General features: G+C 36.2%; 1 protein-coding gene across 2 annotated transcripts in view; it reads right to left on the bottom strand.

Moving 5' to 3' along the window:
- TTC8 (tetratricopeptide repeat domain 8) overlaps window positions 1-21,099 on the bottom strand; it is a 53,259-nt gene that overhangs the window by 7,524 nt on the left and 24,636 nt on the right. The window contains exons 6-12 of one of the 2 annotated variants that reach the window (XM_069092397.1): window positions 18,728-18,772; window positions 11,385-11,470; window positions 8,881-8,968; window positions 7,500-7,610; window positions 2,696-2,835; window positions 1,001-1,175; window positions 223-345 (exon numbers count right to left, since the gene is read on the bottom strand). In XM_069092397.1, the coding sequence (XP_068948498.1) occupies window positions 223-345; window positions 1,001-1,175; window positions 2,696-2,835; window positions 7,500-7,610; window positions 8,881-8,968; window positions 11,385-11,470; window positions 18,728-18,772 (768 nt within the window). The remainder of the gene's footprint in view (window positions 1-222; window positions 346-1,000; window positions 1,176-2,695; window positions 2,836-7,499; window positions 7,611-8,880; window positions 8,969-11,384; window positions 11,471-18,727; window positions 18,773-21,099) is intronic. The other variant, XM_069092398.1, reaches the window with a different exon arrangement.

The raw sequence follows: 21,099 nt of genomic DNA, 5'->3' as shown, positions 1-21,099 counted from the left end.
TGCTGGCAAGTGTCACATTAAGCCTGACAAACATTTTTCTCCCAGTTCAAGTGATGTCATGTTATCATGACACTTATCAGACTCATATGTGTATTAATTTCTGTTATGAACATACATTACTAACACACAGTGATATCTGCATATTTTAACTTTCTTTTTTAAAAAGTACATTTAAGTCATTTTAAAGATGATGCAATTTGCCTTCTTTATAAGTCAACCAACCTGTTCGACACGGCCCTTTCGCATCTCCAGCACAGCCAGGTTGTTATACGCTTCTGCGTGGTTGTTATTGTTGACCAGGGCCAACCTGAAACACTGATAGGCCAAACTCAGATCTCCTATTCCCTATAAAATAAAATATCTTGTTTTTCTTCACTAAAAATGGAGCTTTTCTCCTACTATCATTTTCTCTTCTTTTCTCACAAAAGACTTAGAAACAAAAGTAACAGCAATTACATTTCACTAGTCCCACAGAAACTTTTAAATTTGTAGTGGATAGAGAGCTGGTGTATTGGGGTTCAATTCCTGGCTCTATTACTTCCTTTCCTGTCTGCCTTTTGGGATCAGTTTCCTCATGTGTGATTTCTAAGATCGCCTCAAACTCTAAGTCCTCTGTTCCTAGATCCATCCTACTCCAAATGGATGTGATCATTCCTTCTTCCAGACTCCAGTGTACTAGAATACACTGTTTATAACTCATACAATTTATCATATTTTGCTTTGTGTGAGTGTCTATCTCATTGATTGTACTAGATAGACATAAGTTCCTAAAAAAGCCAGGGACATAGTCTTTATTAATTTTTGTATCCCCTTTAGTGTCTGGCAGAATTTTTTGCATATAGTGGATTCTCAATAAGGATTTTCCTGAACTGAACTGTCATAACTGTTAGGAACCTCTAATCTTCCTGTCAGAAACACAAATACCCTGAATTTTATAACAGCTGGGGTATATGTACATCTCAGCATTTTATGGTAAAATGGTCACATCTGAAATACATACCACAGCTATATGTCCCAAGTTATACCAGACATCAGCTGCCTCCTCCTCATTTTCAGACAAAGAAAGGGCACGTTCAAATGAGGTCAGAGTCATATCATACTGCTGGGCATAGAAGCAACAGAGGCCCAGATTGTTAAAAAGCTGGCAATTATAAACACCCATCTGCAATAGTCGCCTGTGTGAAGAGAAAAAAATCTTATAAGATAATATCATAGTTTGCTTTTAATTCAACATTAAATTTTAGAACTTTAAAAAATTAGAAATAACTACATTATATTATTCTTCCTTCTAAAGACTGTAAAGGAAGGGTGATTTTAGTAAATTTAAATATAAACATGCATACACATATACACAAAACACAAAAAATTACTTATTCTTTGTAATTACATTCATTATTCATGGGAAATATGTCTAACAGTAAAATCAGGGAAAAAATTTATCCCTTTCTCTAGGTTTTTTTCTTACATTAGCAAAATGAAAATATTCTTTCAAAAAATGAAATATTCTTCACAGCCAAATACAGCCAATGAATGTTGACTATTTACAGTTCAGTTTGGGTATATGATAGGAAATTTCAGTCCCCTTTTATTGATTCTTTGGGGACTATGTTCATATAACAGGTGTGCCCCACCTGGCACTGAGGCAGCTTCCTTTCCTGCCCTTGCATGGGATAGCTGGAAGTGTAACGGCACACAGACACAGGGGATGCCACCAGACAGGCACAGGAAGCAGTAGGTAAGAGTGGCTGAGTTAGGAAAATAAACGAAAGGTTGCAGAGAGGGATGGTTGACCAGACTGCCAAAGCCGGGCTTAGGGAGTGTGGGGAAGAGAACAGGCTCAGACTGGAATAAGGGAGCTGGGCCTGATTGCTAGAGCAATACTGACCCGAGGCAGAGGAGTGGCACCAGGTGAGATCCTGAAATCTCAGGACCTGTGATTCTGCTTGAGATTTAGGGGCTTCACTAACTGGTGCTATGAGTTTGCAGGGACCGTCAGGTGAACTGCAAAACCCAATGCCCTTAACATAGTGCTTGGTATACAGTAGGTGCTTAATAAATGCTTGTTGACTTGATTTGATTCTGGATCAGGATACAAAGATTACTGCACAGGGCTCTCTCAATTGCTTTTCGAGGGGCTTGTATACAAGTCCTTTCTTCCCTCTTTATTGTATTAGATACATTTTTTTTTCCTACATTTAGTGACTCCGATTGCTTGAATGCTTGTAAGGGAGCAGAGGGCCTTTTGAGAACCCAGATTTTTATGTTCCTAGGAGAGATGTTAGGTGCAGACACAAGCTATGAAGGGTATTAGAGAAAGGACCCCAAGACTGAACCCAGTCTTCTGAGTTAGAAGTTGGGATTCATCTGACATAAGGGTCAGATTCAAAATGTACCTCTAAATTTTGACTTGTGTTGTCTTTTTTCCTCTTATTTGTTTTCTGTTGAATGTCTGTAACTGGCTACTTCAGGTCATTAGATTATGGTGATTATTAAGACCAGATCACAAGTTTGTTCTCTGTCATTCAGTTAGCTTTACTGTGTTCTAGCACCAAAAACTAATGCCATCTGGCAATTGCATGCCATGGATCTCAAGAGGAATTGGGCAACAGGGTCTGAAAGGAAAAGAAAAGATTGACTTTCACTGATACATGTCCTACTAGGAAAATATTTCGGTCAAATCTAATATAAAACAAACCTGTAAAATCGTAGAGCTATTTCAGGTTGATCAGAATAAAAATGGTTGCTTCCAATGCATGCAATAGCTTCCACATGTGTATTATCCTGCTTTAAAACATCTTTGTAGTATTCAGCAGCTGATGAGATGTTATTCATTGCCTAGTCTCCATCAAAACAAAAACCAACAATGTAACACTACTTTTATTTTTACCTGGTTTTTCTCTCTTTCCTGTGTATACACACACACACACACACACACACACACACACACACGTATGTGCCTGCATCTGTGATTTCATCAGAGTAGCAAGCTCCTGAAGAGGAAACTACTAATTTTGGACTGCCAACTGTTTTGCAATTTATAATTTTTGAGAGCTTCCTGGAGCAACTTGCCAATGGTCAAAGCTAGTATGTGGCAGAAGCGGAAACTGATATAGATATTACTGTTCTCTTAAAGTTGAAAAACTTTTCACTGGTGGTAAAATCTTATCTCCAAACACTGTTGACCACCCCCTTCTCCTAAGCATTGTCTCCTCTCTGTATTTTTATGACTCTGCTCTCTCGATGTTCTCCCCCTATCCATCTGGACACCTTCTCACTGTCTTTTGCTGGATCTTCACCCTTGCCTCACCCTCAAAAGGTAGGTGTACACTCTCTTTCTACAATCTCTCTCACTGATCTCATCAGCAACCATGAGTTCAACTTTCAACTCTGTGCAGATGACTCCCAGAAAGCAGGAGGACAAGCATAAAAGTAACTATATAAGCAGTCCAGGTAAAATGTTAGAAGTAATTTGAAGACAGAGTAAATTCTTGTAACATCCTTATGAAACCAGTTATTTTTTACATTTCTATTTAAAGTCAATACACCCTTTAAGGCTCACTTATAAAAGGTTAGCTTTAAAATCCAGAAGGAGAAACTCCCAATTTCTTAAACTATTCCCTCCTCCTACAGCATTCTTTCTATAATGTTGGGAATTTCTCTCAAGGCTAGGTAGGAATCTTTTGACTCTACACTACTAGCTTTCTGAATTTAGCTCTGATCTCCTCCATCTATCTGTATATTTATATTTAGTAGGGCAAAGCTGCAATGTCACACTTTTGCTGATAGCAGACAACCATCTAACATGTGGTATACTTCAGCCTGAAAACTGGTTAAAAAAAAAGAAAGCTTTCAACATCAGGAAAATTAATTTTACTACTTCTATAAGTCTGAGAGTCTAAAATATTCATTTTTATAAGATTAGGGCTACCCATACCTTTTCACAGTAATCACATAAAATTAATTTCAATAACTTATTTTAATATACTTAAGTATAGTTAAAGTAGCTAGTTTAATTTCCCCCTGAAGTTCATAAACATTTGACTTTAAACTAAAATTAGTATCACCTAAATTGATTTTACAAAGGTTATTTCTGAGCCATTTAATAAATTATAATTCCATTTTAAATTCACTGAAAATACTATGTAAATGGAAAGCAAGTGACAAAAGAAGTTGAAGAACAATTCTAACTAATACCCCTTTGGATTAAAACCAGCAACAACAGAGGGCCGGGTCTAGCAATGGAAGAATATTTGCTTCAAGGAAAAGAGTAACCACGACAGAAGGCATTTAACGAAATGAATCATTCTGAACACTAACTGGCATATAAAGGAACAATATGTGTAATGTTGAAACTTCATTTTAAAATAGGTAAACCACATCGATGGAAAGATAAATAAAAGAAGTAATACATGACTATGATGAACAAATGTTAATGCCTCCAAAGGAGAAAAAAACAAACCACTGTGATGATGTAGAACAAAAGTCCCCAAAGGCAAAATAAGTGGTAACCTCCAAGTAACAAACTTTACTAATTAATCCTAAATCTGTTATTCCATAACGAAGAAAGGACCGCATTAGAAACCTCATTTTGTGGTACAGAGACAAACATTAGGAGAAATATCACATTTAATCACTTTGTTCATTGTCCCCCAGTACATTCCAATTCCATCTCTATGCTCTGCTGCCTCCTCCTTCATGGGCTGTGCTTGATTTTTTTTCTTCACTTACTGGAATCCTGTCTATGCAGTCATTCATTTATTCAATCAATAAAAAAACATTTCTTAAGTATTTACTGTGTGCCCTGGCACAGAATTATAGATTGAGATTTGGAAAGAACCTCAGAGGTCATCTATTCCAACTCCATTATACAGATGGGGAACTCAAGTCTAGAGAAGTTAAGGGACTTACTTGCCCAGATTTATGTAGCTAGTAATTGGCAATCATGAGGAACCATTATGAGCCTAAAGATTAAAGGGCTGGTTTTACACTGTAATCACAGCAATATATTAATATCTGTCAATTTTTTAAAAATAGGTGCTACTTAATTACTACTCTTTCAGGTCCTGAGGCAAAGACTTCAGTTTAAGATCATGGAAAAGTTTGGGGTCATAGATCACATTCACAGTAAAAACTCAATAAATTTTGGTTTGTTTGTTTTCTCTTCAATTATGAAAATTTTATGTTAAACTATTTTTTTAAAGAACTGCAGCTAGCCTTTTCAAAGGATTTAAAACAAGATTGCTAATCTATATCTTCTTTTAGCTACATTCATTTTTTCAACAACGAATTCAAATGTAAGAATAGTTGACCATAAATATAATCATTTTGGTGTAAAATAGCTAGCATTCAACAACAACAATAATCATATCTAGTATTTATATGGAGCTTAATTCACTGGAAGGTCAAATACTGAAGCTGAAGTTTAACTACTTTGGCCACATAATGAGAACACAGGATTCACTGGTAAAGACCCTGATGTTGGGAAAGACTGAAGGAAAAGGAAAAGGGGACAGCAGAGGATAAGATGGATAGATAGTGTCATGGAAACAATGAACATGAACTTGGACAGACTTCAAGAGATAATGGAAGACAGAAGGGCCTGTTGTGCTATGGTCCATGGTGCCATGAAGAGTCAGACACAACTCAACAACTACATAGGGAACTTTTAAGGTTTACTTAGGACTTTACAAGTGTCATCTCATTTCATTTTCTATACAACCCTAGGGGCTATTATTCAATATGACAGATGAGAAAATAGGGACAGAGGTTAAGTGACTTGTCTAGCATCACAGAGCTATTAAGGATCTGAGGTGGGATATGAATTCTGGTCTTCCCAACTCCAGGTCCAGCACTCTCTCCACTGCACCACTTAGCTACATGACAAAACCTGTTTTTGCTAATAAAAAAGCATTAAAGTTCGAGCAAACAGAAAATTCTATTTCTTTTCCTCAAAGAACAAATGGACTTTCCTTTTAAGTCCTTTTTAAAATGGAACAGATGTTCCCATATCTACAATAAACTCAAGCATTAACTGAGTACCTACTAGGTAAAAGGTATTGTGTTAGGTGCTGAGAGAAATACATAAATAATTAAGACAGTTCCTACCCTTAAGGGGCTTACAAATGAAGAGGTGAGATAAGACATGTATACAAATAACTAAAACATGGTAAAGATCTGAGAGAGATAAACAATGGGTTATGTGAATTCAGATGAAGAATCACTGAGGAGAATTACAAGGCACTTGTACTAAGCCTTGAATGGTGAGTAGAATTTTGATAGTCAGGATTGACATGAGGAGTATGTTTCCAGGGAAGAGAATAAGCAAAAACAGGGATGGGGGAAATCAAGGAAGAGTGATCAATTCTGTTTGGTCATAATATAAAGTATATAAAAGGCAACAATATGAGATGATGATGGAAAGGCAGGCTGAAGTCAGAGTTTAGAAGGTCTTGAATGGCAGGTTAAAGAACTGGCCTTTATGTAGGAGGTTGCAGAAAACCATTGAGAAACTAGGGGAAAAAAAATCTGAAGTAGCAGATCAGATACATACATTAGGAAGATTAATTTGGCTCCTTTAGATGGTATGAATTCAAGAACAGGTGTGAGGAATCTGATTAAGAAGCTTTGCAGTAGTGTGTGTGAGAAACAAGTTAGGCTGGTGGCAGTGAAAATGGAAAGTAAAGAGATGGGGGAGATACTGTGGAAGTGGAACCAAGAGGACCTGGGTACCAGATATGGAGCATGAGAATGAGGGTCAGAGTCAAAAATGGCTTCCACATTTTGACTGGAAGACAAAAGTAGAAAAACCACAGTTTGGTAAAAACAGTCAAAACTTGTGCCCTGTAGTGATAGCCTCTGAGAACCGAGGGCCGCCATCTTCACACCATTGAGAAGCAAGCTTTTCTTGACATGGTGCTTCCATCTCCAGTCCCAGAGCCTGTTCTCCATGCCTGTATTTCACTCCTTCCTCCCCTATACCTCAAAGAATCCCTTATTTTTTCACAAGGTGGCTCAAACATGACTTTCTACCCAAAGCCTTTACTGGTTCCCCCCACTGCTAGTATCCTCTCTCCTTACACTACCTTGTATCTATTTGATACATCCTTGTGTATGTACATGTTGTCTCACAAGGTAGAATTCAAACTCTTTGAGAGTAGGGACTATCTAATTTCATTTCTGCCTCTTTGGATCCCTACCACAGTATGTGGCCTGTAGTAGAATGCCTCCTGATTGAATGAGTAGAGCTTTAGCAGAGGGGTAAAAATTAACTTGACTAAATAAACACACAACAGCATTTCCCAAACCTCAGGAGGGAGCAGATTTAAAATCCAGGTCTTTTGAAACTCTATAAAAGTGTGTTGTTCTCCCCCTCCCCCCTCCCACCAAACCTTACCCTCACCTTTGTAGCCTCTCCCGAAGTCAGGAGACTTTAGGAGGTATAAGGACAATATTTATGCAGGCACCTTTCATTATAGAACAACTTGTTCAAGAATCTGTACCTCATATATCCTAGCAATTCCACAAAGAAGGGCCACTTCTCCTGGAAATTTATCTAAGCCTTGTTTGAAAATATTTAAAGCTGTGATGGGCTGATCCAAGGAGATATAAACCTAAAAAAAGCCAAGATACATTTTATTACATCACAAAACATTCTTCTACATTAGGATGCTAATAAAAAGTAGAATTCTAGAATATGAGTGAAAAATTCTCAGAAATGCAGTGATACCTTTAATCTGCCACTTAATGCCTATATTTCCACATAAAAATTCTAAGTACAAAATCCCTTTAATTCTTTTATGCTTTAAATTAACATTTAATTTTGATTAAATTTAAATTAATATAAGATAAATAAAATAGATAAATTAACTTTCACATACTTATAAAAGAACTAAAATGGAGAATATAATTTGTAGCATTACAAATTTAGAATTACAATTTTCACTTTGCAATTTCTATGCTTAAAACATTTTTCAAACAACTGATTTCATTGCTATGGATACGACTTCTGCTGCTATACATCACAGTCTTTCCATATCTTACAAGAAGGGCTTTAGAAGGCCATAAATTTAAAGATGAAAGCTTTTTAAAGATCATCCTACTTTACATAAGGAAGCTGAAGCCCAGAGAAAAATAAAAGAATTTGTCCAAAGTCACAGTACTAGAGCTGGATTATGAACCTTAGGTCCCCATGCTGAGATAAAAGTGATTTACCCAGGCTCACATCATCAGTATGTGTCAGAGAAGGGACATGAACCCTGATCTTCCTGACTCCCTCACTATCCATTATGCCATGGCTAGCTTTTCTGGGACATACTGCACAATGGAAATTTTATTTCATTTATTTCTTGAAGGGTGCCATTTTAAAGGACTAACTGTCCTTATACATCATTTCCTTGTCAACTACAACATATACTATATTAAGGGGAAAAAAAAACTCTTTAAAGTTTAGCAAAAAGAGATGATCTTCTTTATTTTATCCAATGTTTTTAAGCCTTAGGAAAGCTCAGAATTAACTTTGTTTCAATCCTGAACACCCCAGAAGCCCCATCTCCTGTGGCTGTAGGAAGCAGGTACAGGAAATAAGGAGCCAGCAAACAGACCTTGCTAGACTTATCAAAGAAGGGAGCCTCATGGGGGGCAGAGCAGAGTTGGTTGACATTTTCTCATTCCCCTCAGGTCACACCTTAAAATCTGTGTGTACCATGGTTAATTATATTCATTTTTGGAATTGATTCTCTTTAAATACATATTCATCATGTTTTTTTCTTAAGAGGAAAAAAAAAGGTCAGCTCTAAACTTGTTCTCTCCTTTGCAGAAGCCAGAATTCAGTTATTCTCAGATGATAGATTTCATTTGCATGAATTAGGGCTATTTACTCACCTTTGCCAAGTAGAGGAACGTATCCACCATCTCTTGCTGCTTCAGGGCTGACTTAAACTGTTTTTCTGCTTCACGGTACATTCCTAGCCTAATGGCAAACACAAGAAGGTCACAAATCCTATTCAAACATAAAAAGTAATGCATTTAATCCTGCCAAGACAACAGGGAGAAAGAGTAAGCAATTTCTATACATGTTACTTTTATAAAATGATAGTGGCTTACTAGAGAAAGCATCTCAGTCTAGAGATACTAGTAGCATAGTGTCTACACAAAACCAGTGTAGTATATGGTAGATGGTATTTGAGAAAAGCTACCTGCACCACACTCTGTATTCCCTGGCCACAGGAACCAAAAATTGGCTATGTAAATTCACCCAGAAACAGTTTTCACTCAGCCAGGTCAGATTAGTCCCTATTAACCAACTGGATACACAGGGATTCACCCAAATCAGTGCTTTAAAAAAGAAAATCTTTATCACTAAACAAAGTCATTTATTTCTTTGAAAATATGCTTTGCTGAAATGAAAATAATTTTTTAAGAGAGCCAACTTCGAAGCTCTTTTGGTGAAAGAAACACTTCTACTTTTTGGATTCCAAAAAATGTACTTTTTTGCTGGTAACATTTCTTATTGTTTTCTAATACTAGAAGAGTTGGTGGCTGAGTGGTAAGATCATGATGTGTTTTCTGCCTCAGTACACATAAACAAGTTGTTTGTTGTCTGTCCTTCATTCTCAAAGAGGACCATGACATCAGGAAGATGATGTCATGACTTTCAAGTGAACTGGATTTAAGTGAGGGAGGGCTGTGCAGAGTCACCTGCCTCACTCTCTCCTCTAAAGTCATCTGGGTCCAGTGGCAAGGCATAGACTGGGACGACTGGAGATGGCCCCAGATGCAGTGGGAGACTTTCCTAACTGACATCACTGGCCAAATTGCTGATTTTAGGTCAGTCTTAAACTGTACACAGCCTTTGTTAAGCCTGTCCCTCGTGGCATGAGCTTGTCCTTTTGGCTGCTGTTGTTTCTTCATTATTTAAAAGGCTGTCTAAACACTTAAACATTATGCTTTCATTTTCTAAATCCATGCTTCCCATGTTTCTCCTTTCACATTCTGAAAGGAAATCAGAACAATGAACTCTTATTACTCTGTCCTATCTTTTCCTTAGATTTTAGGAAAGATTATCTGATTATGAGTATATAAAGCCTCCAGCTGATCTAAACCTTATTTATTAACAAGACTGCTCCTAAAGGACTCTGAGAAGATTCAGAGGCTAAAAGATCTGGCTCCAGAGACAGGCCAAAAAGTTAGAAAAGCAGGGATCATTTGTTTTGAGCTAGAAGAAAGCTTGGAGGTCGCCTAGTCCAACCATTACATTTACAGCTGAGGAAACTGAGGCCAAGACAGGCTGTGACTTTCCCAAGGTCACAGATATTAAGTAGAAAAACCAAGATTTAATAAACTCAGGCACTCTGTTTTCATATCCAGCATTCTTTCTCCCCTGCTATGCTTCTCATCTACTCATAACTTTCTCACATTCCATATGGATTTATAAAGGGTTATTAAGACAGATCTAAGTTTCTGCAAATACTCTCTCTCCCTCTCTCTGTCTCTGTCTCTCATTTCAGGCCTTGACACCCTTGTTTTATGATTCTTTGAATTCCCCTCTGCCTTCTCCTCAGTGAATTATATTAACACCAAAGATTTAGAAGTGAAGGAGAAATAAATGTAATCGAATGAATTCATCACATTCTTAAGTAAAGAACAGGAAATATTAACCTTGTCTCATTAATTCAAATTATCTCTAATCATGTCATACCTTTTACATAAGCTATAAACGCTTCTCTATACACCCTCCAAAAAATCTTATTTAGTATTTTTGCAAAATAATCACAAATAATACTTGATAAACTTATTTAAATCTTCAATCAATTCATAAACTGATAAATGCCCTACAATGAACCAGGTATAGCTAGGCTAGAGCACAGGGTCTGGAGTCAGGAAGACTCATCTTCCTGAGTTCAAATCTGGCCTCAGAAACTTACTAGCTGTGTGATCCTGGGCAAGTCACTTAATCCTATGTGCCTCAGTTTCCTCTTCTGTTTCCTTATCAGTTTCCTCATCCATCCTCTGAACCAGAGAAGGAAATGGTAAGCCATGCCAGTATCTCTGCCAAGAAAACCCCAAGTAGGGTCACAAAGAGTCAGATATGACTGAAATGTGCCAGCCAATGTGCTAAGCACTGGGGCATTGTGCTCCTATAAACATTAGGTGAAACTTTTGCCAGAAATCTTTATGTACCAAAGAAAAATGAATAATGGCATAAAAATTACTAAATCCTTCTGCCTCCATATGGGGGTTAAATAAATATTTTCTCAAACCATCCAAAGGTATATTTCCCATTTCCTTGTGTCCACATCTATTGTACCAAAAGAGGTTTATCATATTTGGGACTCTGAGAAATTCTGTCCTATTTAGGCTTAAAAAATAATTATAAAGAGTTTTACCTGTAATAACATTTTCCAATCTGTACTTTCCACCACCAGTCCTTGTACTGAGAGTGTTCTGTGGAAAGGGCGGCCAAATCCAAAGCCTTTAAAAACAATTCTTTTAGTTTGCTTTATTTTTTGTCTTTAGAAACAAAAATTAATAAAATATTACAATCGATATCAACCAAAACATTCATATGAAAATCAAACATGAAATTAAGTTTCTCATTACTTCCAGATGGCCTTACCAGTTTTCTTTACAGAAATACTTCCAAACCATAGAGCTGACAGCAGATGAGAAACAAACAGCTGATCACAATCAAAGCAGATATGCTTAATATCTGAATATTATTTCAATACACAAGGCAAAAAAAATATTTAACAAATATAAAAATGCTACTGGATAAACTGAAAGTCAGAGATGAGGTACAAGTATTGATTTATATATACTGAATCCTACATTTATGGCATTAAGATTCCCAGTGTGATTTAAGTTGTGGAAAAATTTGGCGACAGGTTTGTATATTGGATATATAAATAAGAATGTGAATATAATAAAAATGTGTAGTGAGACTAATATACAGATTCCTATGTTATTGCTCTGTACTGATAAAGGCTCATATAAATTTTCCTGAATCAAAGATTATGTTGTTTTTTAGCTTTTAAAAAGTATTAGCTCCTCTAGGTTTTGTGGATGTTCTATAGACACCTCAAATTCAACATTTCCTAAATAGTTCATAATTCCCCACCCCTTTCATGAGTTTCCCTATCTCTGTAGGGGCACCACCTAGTGAGGGCACCATCTGCCTAAAGCTGCCTCAAGCAGCCCAAAGAGTTCCCTCTTCAACAAACTCCAGGAGTTCCAGGCAATACCCTCTAGCATTGATTACAAACTCTACTGTTTGGCATTTAAAGGCCTTCACAAATTCACAAATAGTAAATAGACTAGCCACCCCCCAAAGACTCCCCCCCCCCTTCCTCACATCAGTGTCTTATTTAATTGTGTGAGGGAGGATCCAAACCTATGATTTTATCACTGTGAGGAACTTCCCAAAGTGGAAAGTCCCTCCATTGACTGTAGATTAGCTATTTATAGTTACAGAGGGTCACCAGGGGCACTGAGAAGTCAAGTGATTTATCCAGTGTCACACAGTGTATGTGTCAGGCAAAACTTGAACTTGGTTCCTCCTGATTCCAAGGCCAGTTCTCTATCTACCCTGCTACACTGTCTCTCTTATTTTATTTAATAATGATAAGTTTTTTTGAAAAAATTGACATGGCTATTCCAAAACATTAGTGCTAATAAAGCCAAATATTTTACAGTTAAGGCAGATGGGGTTTTTTTGGACCCAACACAAATTTTTTTTTTTAAATTTTTGTCAGATGTGACCTTTAACTTTCTTATCTTGTAGTAAATCATTTGAAATGTTAGATGTACAAACCTTACCATAATACTAATAACTGATAGACCTATTCCTTAGCTTCGGGTGTAGGATTGTTGTTATACAGTTGTTAAAAAAATTCCTCACGATGAATAGTCGACTTCCTAAATTTGCCTTCTTTTGACATGCCAGAGCTGCTCACTGAGTCTCCTGGCAAAAATATGAAATGGTGGAGATCATGGCTGTAAAATCAATGACTTGTCTTTCTGTTCTCGATCTTCTCCTGCCCCAAGAAGAGACTTCTGAAAGTGGTGACAACTATGATTCTCTATAAAGGAGTGGTACTGCCATGGAGAGTTGTTACTGGGCTTGAAAAACCCTTATTTCATCTTGAAAGATGGAAATACAGAGAAATAGTCTAACTTCTAGGTTCTTGAGATTTTTTTTCTATACCCCCTAAATAAAAATTAAAATTACAGCAAAAACAGGAGGGGAAATTTCAATCAGTAAGATCAGTAGATCTTATTTATTTTCAACCAACTCTATTGACTAAGACTATGCAAATATTTATCAGTACAGCAATCTTTATATGTCTTTTGTATTTATACACTGTATTCATTCACATTTTACCTAAAAGTAAAGCAAAAATAGCAGAATTATAAACATGTCCCATTTCTTATATATTATTGGGTAAAAAAGCATTAATTTTTTATTAAGATATGATATATAGATAGATATCTTCATGTTAGTATCTATAGTTTAAATATATTTATGGCTATAATTTGATCTTATTTTTACAATTTAAATTCTAGATAATTCAGATAATTTAAACATAATAATACCCATATATGTCACTATGTCTATGGCCATATATTTATAATATCTGTATTTTATCTAATTAGTGATACCATAGAGTGCTTAATTGGCTTTCAGAATATATCCCCAATATGTTTAGACTATAAAAAAAAGTGCATCAGATATGGAACAATTCACATGGCAGTTTTTGTTCCCCATGGCAATTTTTAAACATTTCATATTACCCTGGTACCTGAGATACAGGGAAAACGACAATTTCTTGGAGTATTACATTCCTCACGTGATTCTTTATTAAATTTTAAATAGTATTTTCCTTACTAGAATTTTATAACTGGTTTTCATTTTTTCCTGATTCCCATCCAAAACTCACACAATTCCTTACTTTCTTGCCTTTGGTACAAGATTTCAGCTAGTACTAAGAATTCCAGCTTTATGTTCTTACTGCCTGAGCTCAAATGCCTTTATTTCTACAAAGAAAATTTGGAATAAAAAAATCAGATGATAAACAGGAAAAGCAATCCTTATAAGTTCACACATAAAATATATGAACACAAAATCTAAAATGCACATGCTACCACAGGTAGCATGAGTGCTTTCGGTCCTTTGCACGTGTACTCCTTGGAAGTAGAGACTATAACTATATGTTCACTTAATGCAGCTGCTGTTTCTCAACAATAGTGGATTCTATCCAAGATGTCCAGAGATAGTCTCAGGGAACAAACCATTAATTATTAAGGTATTAAGTACACCTCCAAAGAAATCTTTGAAATTTAACAATCTCCTTTACCATGCTCAACCACTCTACCTTGAAATGTCAGAAATTTGCCCCAATTTTAAAAATAGATATATGTGCTTTTCTTTTTTTTTCAATAAGTAGTCAAACATATACGATGGGACTGAAAGCCTCTGATAGCCCAACTTAATGGTATTTCATTGACATAATGGTTATATATGTAAGTAATTTTGCTTTATTTAGAAAAATGCATGGTTCCCTGGCTTCCTCTGCCCTCAGCCCTCTGTTCTCTCTTTGCTCACTCTCTCAATGATTTTATCCATTACTAAAATATTTTCATCATTATATCTATGTGGGATAGCGCCCAAATCTCCTTCTCCTGCCCTGACCTCTAATCTACACCGTCTTATATTTCCAAATGCATATGGGGACATTTCCCTCTGGCTCTCCTCCTGTCACTTCAAACTCAAAATGTTTAAAATGTATCTTCCCTCAAAACTAGTTGACCTCAACTATTAAAATATTCTTTTTATTTAAGAGGCAGGGTATAAACTTGTGATTTCACTCCTTCTACTAATAGAGACCAGTAGCTCCTCAAAATTTATAGTCTTAGAGAATCTTCTGAGGATACAGAATGATAAAGTGCCTTACTTGTCCATGGCCATACAAATAAGTATATGTTAAAGGCAGGACTTGAACCCAGAATTTTCCAACTCCAAGGTCAGCTCTCTCCATACTATGCCATGCCACCTCTCATATTAAGAGTTGACATTGATATGGTGCTTTAAGCTTTGACAGTTATCTTACAAGCATCATTTCATTTGGTCTTCACAGCCTTATAAGGTCTTCACAGATGTATCATACAAGTATTTCACAGAGGCTATTAAAAGTATTATTATCCTCATTTACAAAAGCCTGATCAAGTTGCAGGTTTCCTCTCCCCACTCAGGATTTCAGATTTATTTTATGGTACATTTAACCCCTTTTATCTTCCATATTCTTCCAAGCCCATCAACAACATGGTACACTCCAAGGCACATACTACAATGCTTCCCAAAATGTCACGTTTTCAGATTTCTGGTTCTACCCATGTTTTCACTTCCCTTTACATGCTATGTGTGAAAGTTTTTCTCATGACCTTAACTATCTGCTACATTCCAAGCCTGCTCTTTTACCCTTGTATGTTTTACAGTCAAATTCACCTACAATCCTGCCCCTGCCCCTTGTCCCTTCTTTAACTAGTACGGAAGCGGCTTGTAGCCTTCCTCTCCTGGCCTCCCCACCTACTTGTTTCTTATCATTTATTTTAATTTTCTATTAAATCATTGAAATGAAGTTGAATTGCAAGGAGGAAAAGAGGTTAAGTGATTTACTCACAGTCACACAATTATTCATCATCAAGAGAATTCAGACCCAAGTCTCTCCTGATTCTATGTTCAATACTGCTTCCCTGACATCATACAATCTATCAGTGAGAACATTTCCCAGGCTGGAGAGAAGGGATCCATCTTTATTTTTCTCTCTCCTGAATTTCTTGTTACTAAGTTGTTATTTCTTTTTTTTCAAATGTCTCTTGTGGGGGAAGTGGTCTTCTTTTTATCTTCTTCTTTTTGCTTTTTGGAGAGCAACTGGGGTTAAGTGACTAGCCCAAAGTCACATGACTAGTAATTGTGTCAAGTGTCTGAGACCAGATTTGAACTCCAGTTCTCCTGGCTCCAAGGCCAGTGCTCTATTCACTGTGCCACTACCCCTTATTTTTTTTAATTTTTGTTCTTTTTATCTTCTACTGCCACAACTTTGTTCTTTGCCCCTTTCACCTCATTCCAATTACTACAAGCCTTTCCTAATGGTTTTGCTTGCCTCCATTCTCTTCGTCTTCCATTCCACATGGAATACATCTGCCAGAAGAGCTGTCCTTACAGTCCAGTAAATTGGGACAATCACCCAGAGCTTTGCCAGGCATGTTGCCACTGCAGTTATCAAGGAGGTTCAAGTCTCTCTAACACATACATCCTGACTGTGAAACCGTGGGTAAATCATTTAACCTTTCAGTGCCCAAGGCAGCTCTCTAAGAGTCTAAGTTGCCATGTGGGTGTTGATTTCCTCATACAAAGTTTCATATGTCAAGGAAACCAGAGGTCTAGTTAAAAATTTAAATAAAAACTGTGCAGTGATGCAGATTGACAGTAGGTAAGAGGAAATATCAAGATGAAACTGTTTATTTGTGTTGTTCAAAAAAAAATCTGAGTCTTTTTTTTTTTAAACAATGCATACACAGACTGCCATAAGAAAATGAAAATGGCACTGATGCTGGCTGCCTAGCAACAAGGTCTTTCCTCAACCCCTTACTGCATACAGATCTCTGGCTGCAAGTGGTCCTTTTAAGTCCTTTCTTCTCTATTTCATTTCCCCTACAACATTTCTATATGTGGTTGTTTACACTCTCACTACTGTTGATCAAAGCTGCCCTTGATGTTTATTTTAACTAGATTTTACTGGTACAAAAATATGTATTGGAAGCAAGGGAAGACATAAACAGGACATACAATTTGCCTCAGTTCTCACAAGCCCCAGGGATAGCCCTGGGTGCCAAATTAGTCTTCCTAAAACATTTTATAACTCTTCATATTCAAAACTTACAAAAGCTTTCTACTGGTCCATTATATCAAGTCTAGATGCATCTCCCTGACTTTCAAGGTCTTCCATAATATGAGCCTACTCTGTTTATCCAAATCTTATTTTCCATTACTGTATTCCCCTGTATAAAATCTCTGGTAGCTTAGATCTATTTCTTCGTTGTCCACTGAATACAACAAGCTAGTTATGGCAGAGTAAAAAAGTACTGGATTTCAAGTCTGAATATGAGTTCAAATCCAAACTTTGCCCCCTGCTAGCCAGGACCAATGCAGGTGACTAAGTGTCATCATACTCTTCTGTAAAATGCTGATCTTATAGTCAGGAAGACCTGAGTTAAAATCTTGCCATAGATGATTGTGTATCGGTACCTTAGATAACACTTTCAGACTACATGTTGCAGAGCAAGTGCTGAATGCTCTACATTTATGAAATCACAAGTCTGGTTCAAAAAAAAAAGAGCTTGGGATAATACTATCTGTACTATTCACCAGAGAAGGTTGCTGCGGATCTCAAAGGAGCTGTACATAAATGCTAGATTAAGAGAATTTCTACCTGCATCTTGACTCATATTATTTCTCTCACTTAGAATGAGCTCATCTCCCATTTTAGAGAATAACCCTGTCCTCTCTTCACATGCCAGTTCACAGCAATGGCCTCTGAAGTCTCCCTATGGCTACTATACATTCACTACTATACAGTTTATCAATTAAAGTCTTCTAAACATTTCATGTATGCCAGCTCTGATTCCACAGCTTACCTATAAGCTCCATAAAGACAGAGAATAAACCCTATACTTAATATTTGTATCTCCATAGTAGGTGCTCACTTACTATGTATTGATTGATTCAGATACAGCTAATGTGTGTAGACATATATATATGTAAAATGTTTTTTTGTTTTGTTTTTGGTTTTTTGCCTTTTGGAGGGCAATTAGGGGTTAAGTAACTTGCCCAAGGTTACATGGCTAGTTTTTTTGTGTGGGTGTTAAGTGTCTGAGGCTGGAACCAAACTTGGGTCCTCCTGACTCCAGGGCCAATGCTTTACTCACTGCGCCACCTAGCTGTCCCAAAAGGTTTTTTTTTTTCTAATTAATGAGAAAAATTAAACAAAAATGACCATTTTGGAACACTATGCAAAAATAGTTACATTTCATTTGACAGAGCTCATAAAGTTACAACTTATTTTGTACTTCTAAATTTTAAATATTACCATGTACAAATTCAAAATGAGTTTTAATTAAGAGAATAAATGATCCAATGAGTCATATCCACAAACTGTAAACTTGCTGTGAAAATATTAAAAAATGAAGCCAGGAAAGATAGCTATAAAACACAGACCAAATAAAATATTAACTAATAATTTCTTCTCACTGACTCACTGACTGTTAACTAAAAAAAACCAAACCCATCTTTCACCTTCTGCTCTCATATAGATTAAAGAATCCATCCTTTATTACTTAAAATGAAAATGTGCTCCAAACAACCATCACATTTACACAAAATCTATGTAATATTCTTAACTCAATACATTTTGCCCATTTATATAGTTTTAGGGATTTTTACAAGTATACTATTTAAATGCTAATGTTATATGCCAGGAACTTAAAAATACTAACACTACCATATTTGTGCTACATTTCTTATCTAAAGTTGTCATTGGGTATTGAAAATATTTATACCTGTTGAATCCTTAACAACTTCCATCTATTGAGAAATGTAATACTTTATACATTTAAAATCCAATTAAAAGATGAGAACTATAGCATAAGAAAATAGTAGAAATAAAAAACTTACATTCTTAACATCGTTTTCATGATGAAAGATGTATTCAAACAAAGCCTATTAAGAGAAAATATTAAATTCACTATTGAATCTTACTTTATAACAAAAGCACTTTGCTGCTCTATTAAGACCCAAAAGCTACTCTGACAACACAGACTGAACCAAAACAACAACATAGTCTTCACAGTCTGGTATTTATAGAAATTTCCCCTCTTTCACAGTCACACATGGCTAAATATTTATATTAGATAGTTAACTTTAATTTACCCCAAATCCAAACACTAAAGTTCAGTTTACTAAATTTCCCCCCATGTTCTAAACTTTCATGAGCAAGAGACAAATTATCAAGAAGCACTACTACAGTAGTATTGAACTCAAATAGAAATGGGGCCACTAAACCTGCATAAGGACCCCTGCTACCACATATTAGAAAACTACAGATCGACATCATTTTATGTTCTATTGTATTTTTATTTATTTTGTTAAATATTTCTCAGTTATGTTTTAATCCAGTTAGGCAATGAGTGCCCTCTGACATCTTTGCTCTACAATAATCCTGATGTTAATTATGATGGCTTTGAGTCACTGCCAGGTACTTAAGTTCCTTCTGAATCAAAGAAAGATGTTATTTTGTTCTCAACAGTTGAAATATGTATTTGTATCCCTAGAGCCTTACACAGTGCCTGGCACAAAGCAAGCATTTGATAAATGCTTGTTGATGGATTGATGTATTTTATTGTATTCTTTGAAACTCAGTACTCCATGTATGTATGATATTTAATAATAAACTGTAACCCAGGATAATAGATGAAACTCAACTTCCCATAACCTATCCATTCTGAATAAATGTTTAACTTAGTTCAACAAACATTTACCAAGTGCCTCCTGTTTGCAACTAGATGAGTTAAGAAAGGTTTTCCAGGGGAAATAGGACATGAGCAGTCTTAGGAAGCTAAGGATTCTGAGAGGCAGAGGTGAAAAAGGAATGAATACCAAGCGTGTTGAATAGCTTTGTAGAACGGCATGAAGGCAAGAGAAGAAATGGTGAGTTTGACAAAGGAAGCTGCTTTGGCTAGAATGCAGCAGTGTCTATGGTTGAAGACAGGTAATGTGGAATGTCTAGAGAGAGAGGCCAGAACCAGGATGGGGAGGGCCAAACTAAGGAATTTTATTTTATCCAAGCTTCTCAATTTTTCTTTGGCATTCCAACGAAGCCTATGGACCCCTTCTCAGAATGATGTTTTTAAATGTATAAAACACACAGGATTGCAAAGGACACCAGTTATACTGAAATATAGTTATAAATTTTTTTTACGTTCACAGACCCAAGGTATGTGCTTCTCCTTTTTCTAGAGGTAACAGGGAACAAGTGAAGAATACTGAATACAGTGACATGCTTTAGGAAGACTATTTTGACAACTGAAAGATGGACTTGAGAAGGGAAAGACCAATTAATTAAGTAATTCAGGAGAGAGGATATGAGTGTCTGAACAAGGGTAGTAGCCATGTTGTAGCCAGGGGAAGGGAACAGATTAGAGAGATGTTGCAGAGATGGACTGACAAGACTGGGCAACTGGTTGGATGTGATGAGGACAAGGAAGAAAAAAATCAAGTATGGCTCTATTGCAAAACTGGTTGATTGGACAATATGGAAGCTGACCATAAAATTACTTTTTTTTTCTTTTCTTAAAAATGTTTTTTATTTAGTATTTTATTTTCCCCCAGTTACATGCAAAAACAATTTTAACATTTGTTTTTAAAACTTTGAATTCCAAATTCTCTCCTTCCCCACCCCACATGTATATACATGCAAGATATTTTCATAATAGTCATGTTGTGAAGGAAAATACAGACAAAAAAAACTCAAGAAAAATAACGTTAGGAAAAGTTTGCTTCAATCTGTATTCAGACACCATCAGTTCTTTCTCTGGGGATGGATAGCATTTGTCATCGTAAGTCCTTCAGAGCTGTCTTGGATCATCGTCTTATTTTTTTTTTAAATGCTTTATTAACTTCTGATTTACATCATTCGTTTCTGCCAGATTTTGAGTTACAAATTTTCTCCCCGTTTTTCCCCCACCCATCCCCCCAAAACAGCAGTCCCACAGGATATCCCCACTTCCAATCAGCTCTCTCCCATATTTTCTTCCATACCCGTTTCAACTTTTCCAGTGGATCTCTATGCCTCAGTGCCTGTATATCTTTTTTTTTCTTAATAACATGTAAGATGGTATTAATAATAGTATATATATATACACACACACACACACACACATATATATATATACACATATATTTGAATATTTGATTTTAAAACTTTCAATTCCAGATTCATTCCCTTCCCCCCCTGCCACCCACCCCCACTGGGGAGACAAGCAGTTCAG

This window comes from Petaurus breviceps, unplaced genomic scaffold (genome assembly GCF_028583685.1).
Source record: "Petaurus breviceps papuanus isolate PSGF00001 unplaced genomic scaffold, PetGlider_PUasm1.0 189, whole genome shotgun sequence".
Taxonomy (NCBI): domain Eukaryota; kingdom Metazoa; phylum Chordata; class Mammalia; order Diprotodontia; family Petauridae; genus Petaurus; species Petaurus breviceps.
This window is presented reverse-complemented; position numbering and strand designations above follow the sequence as displayed.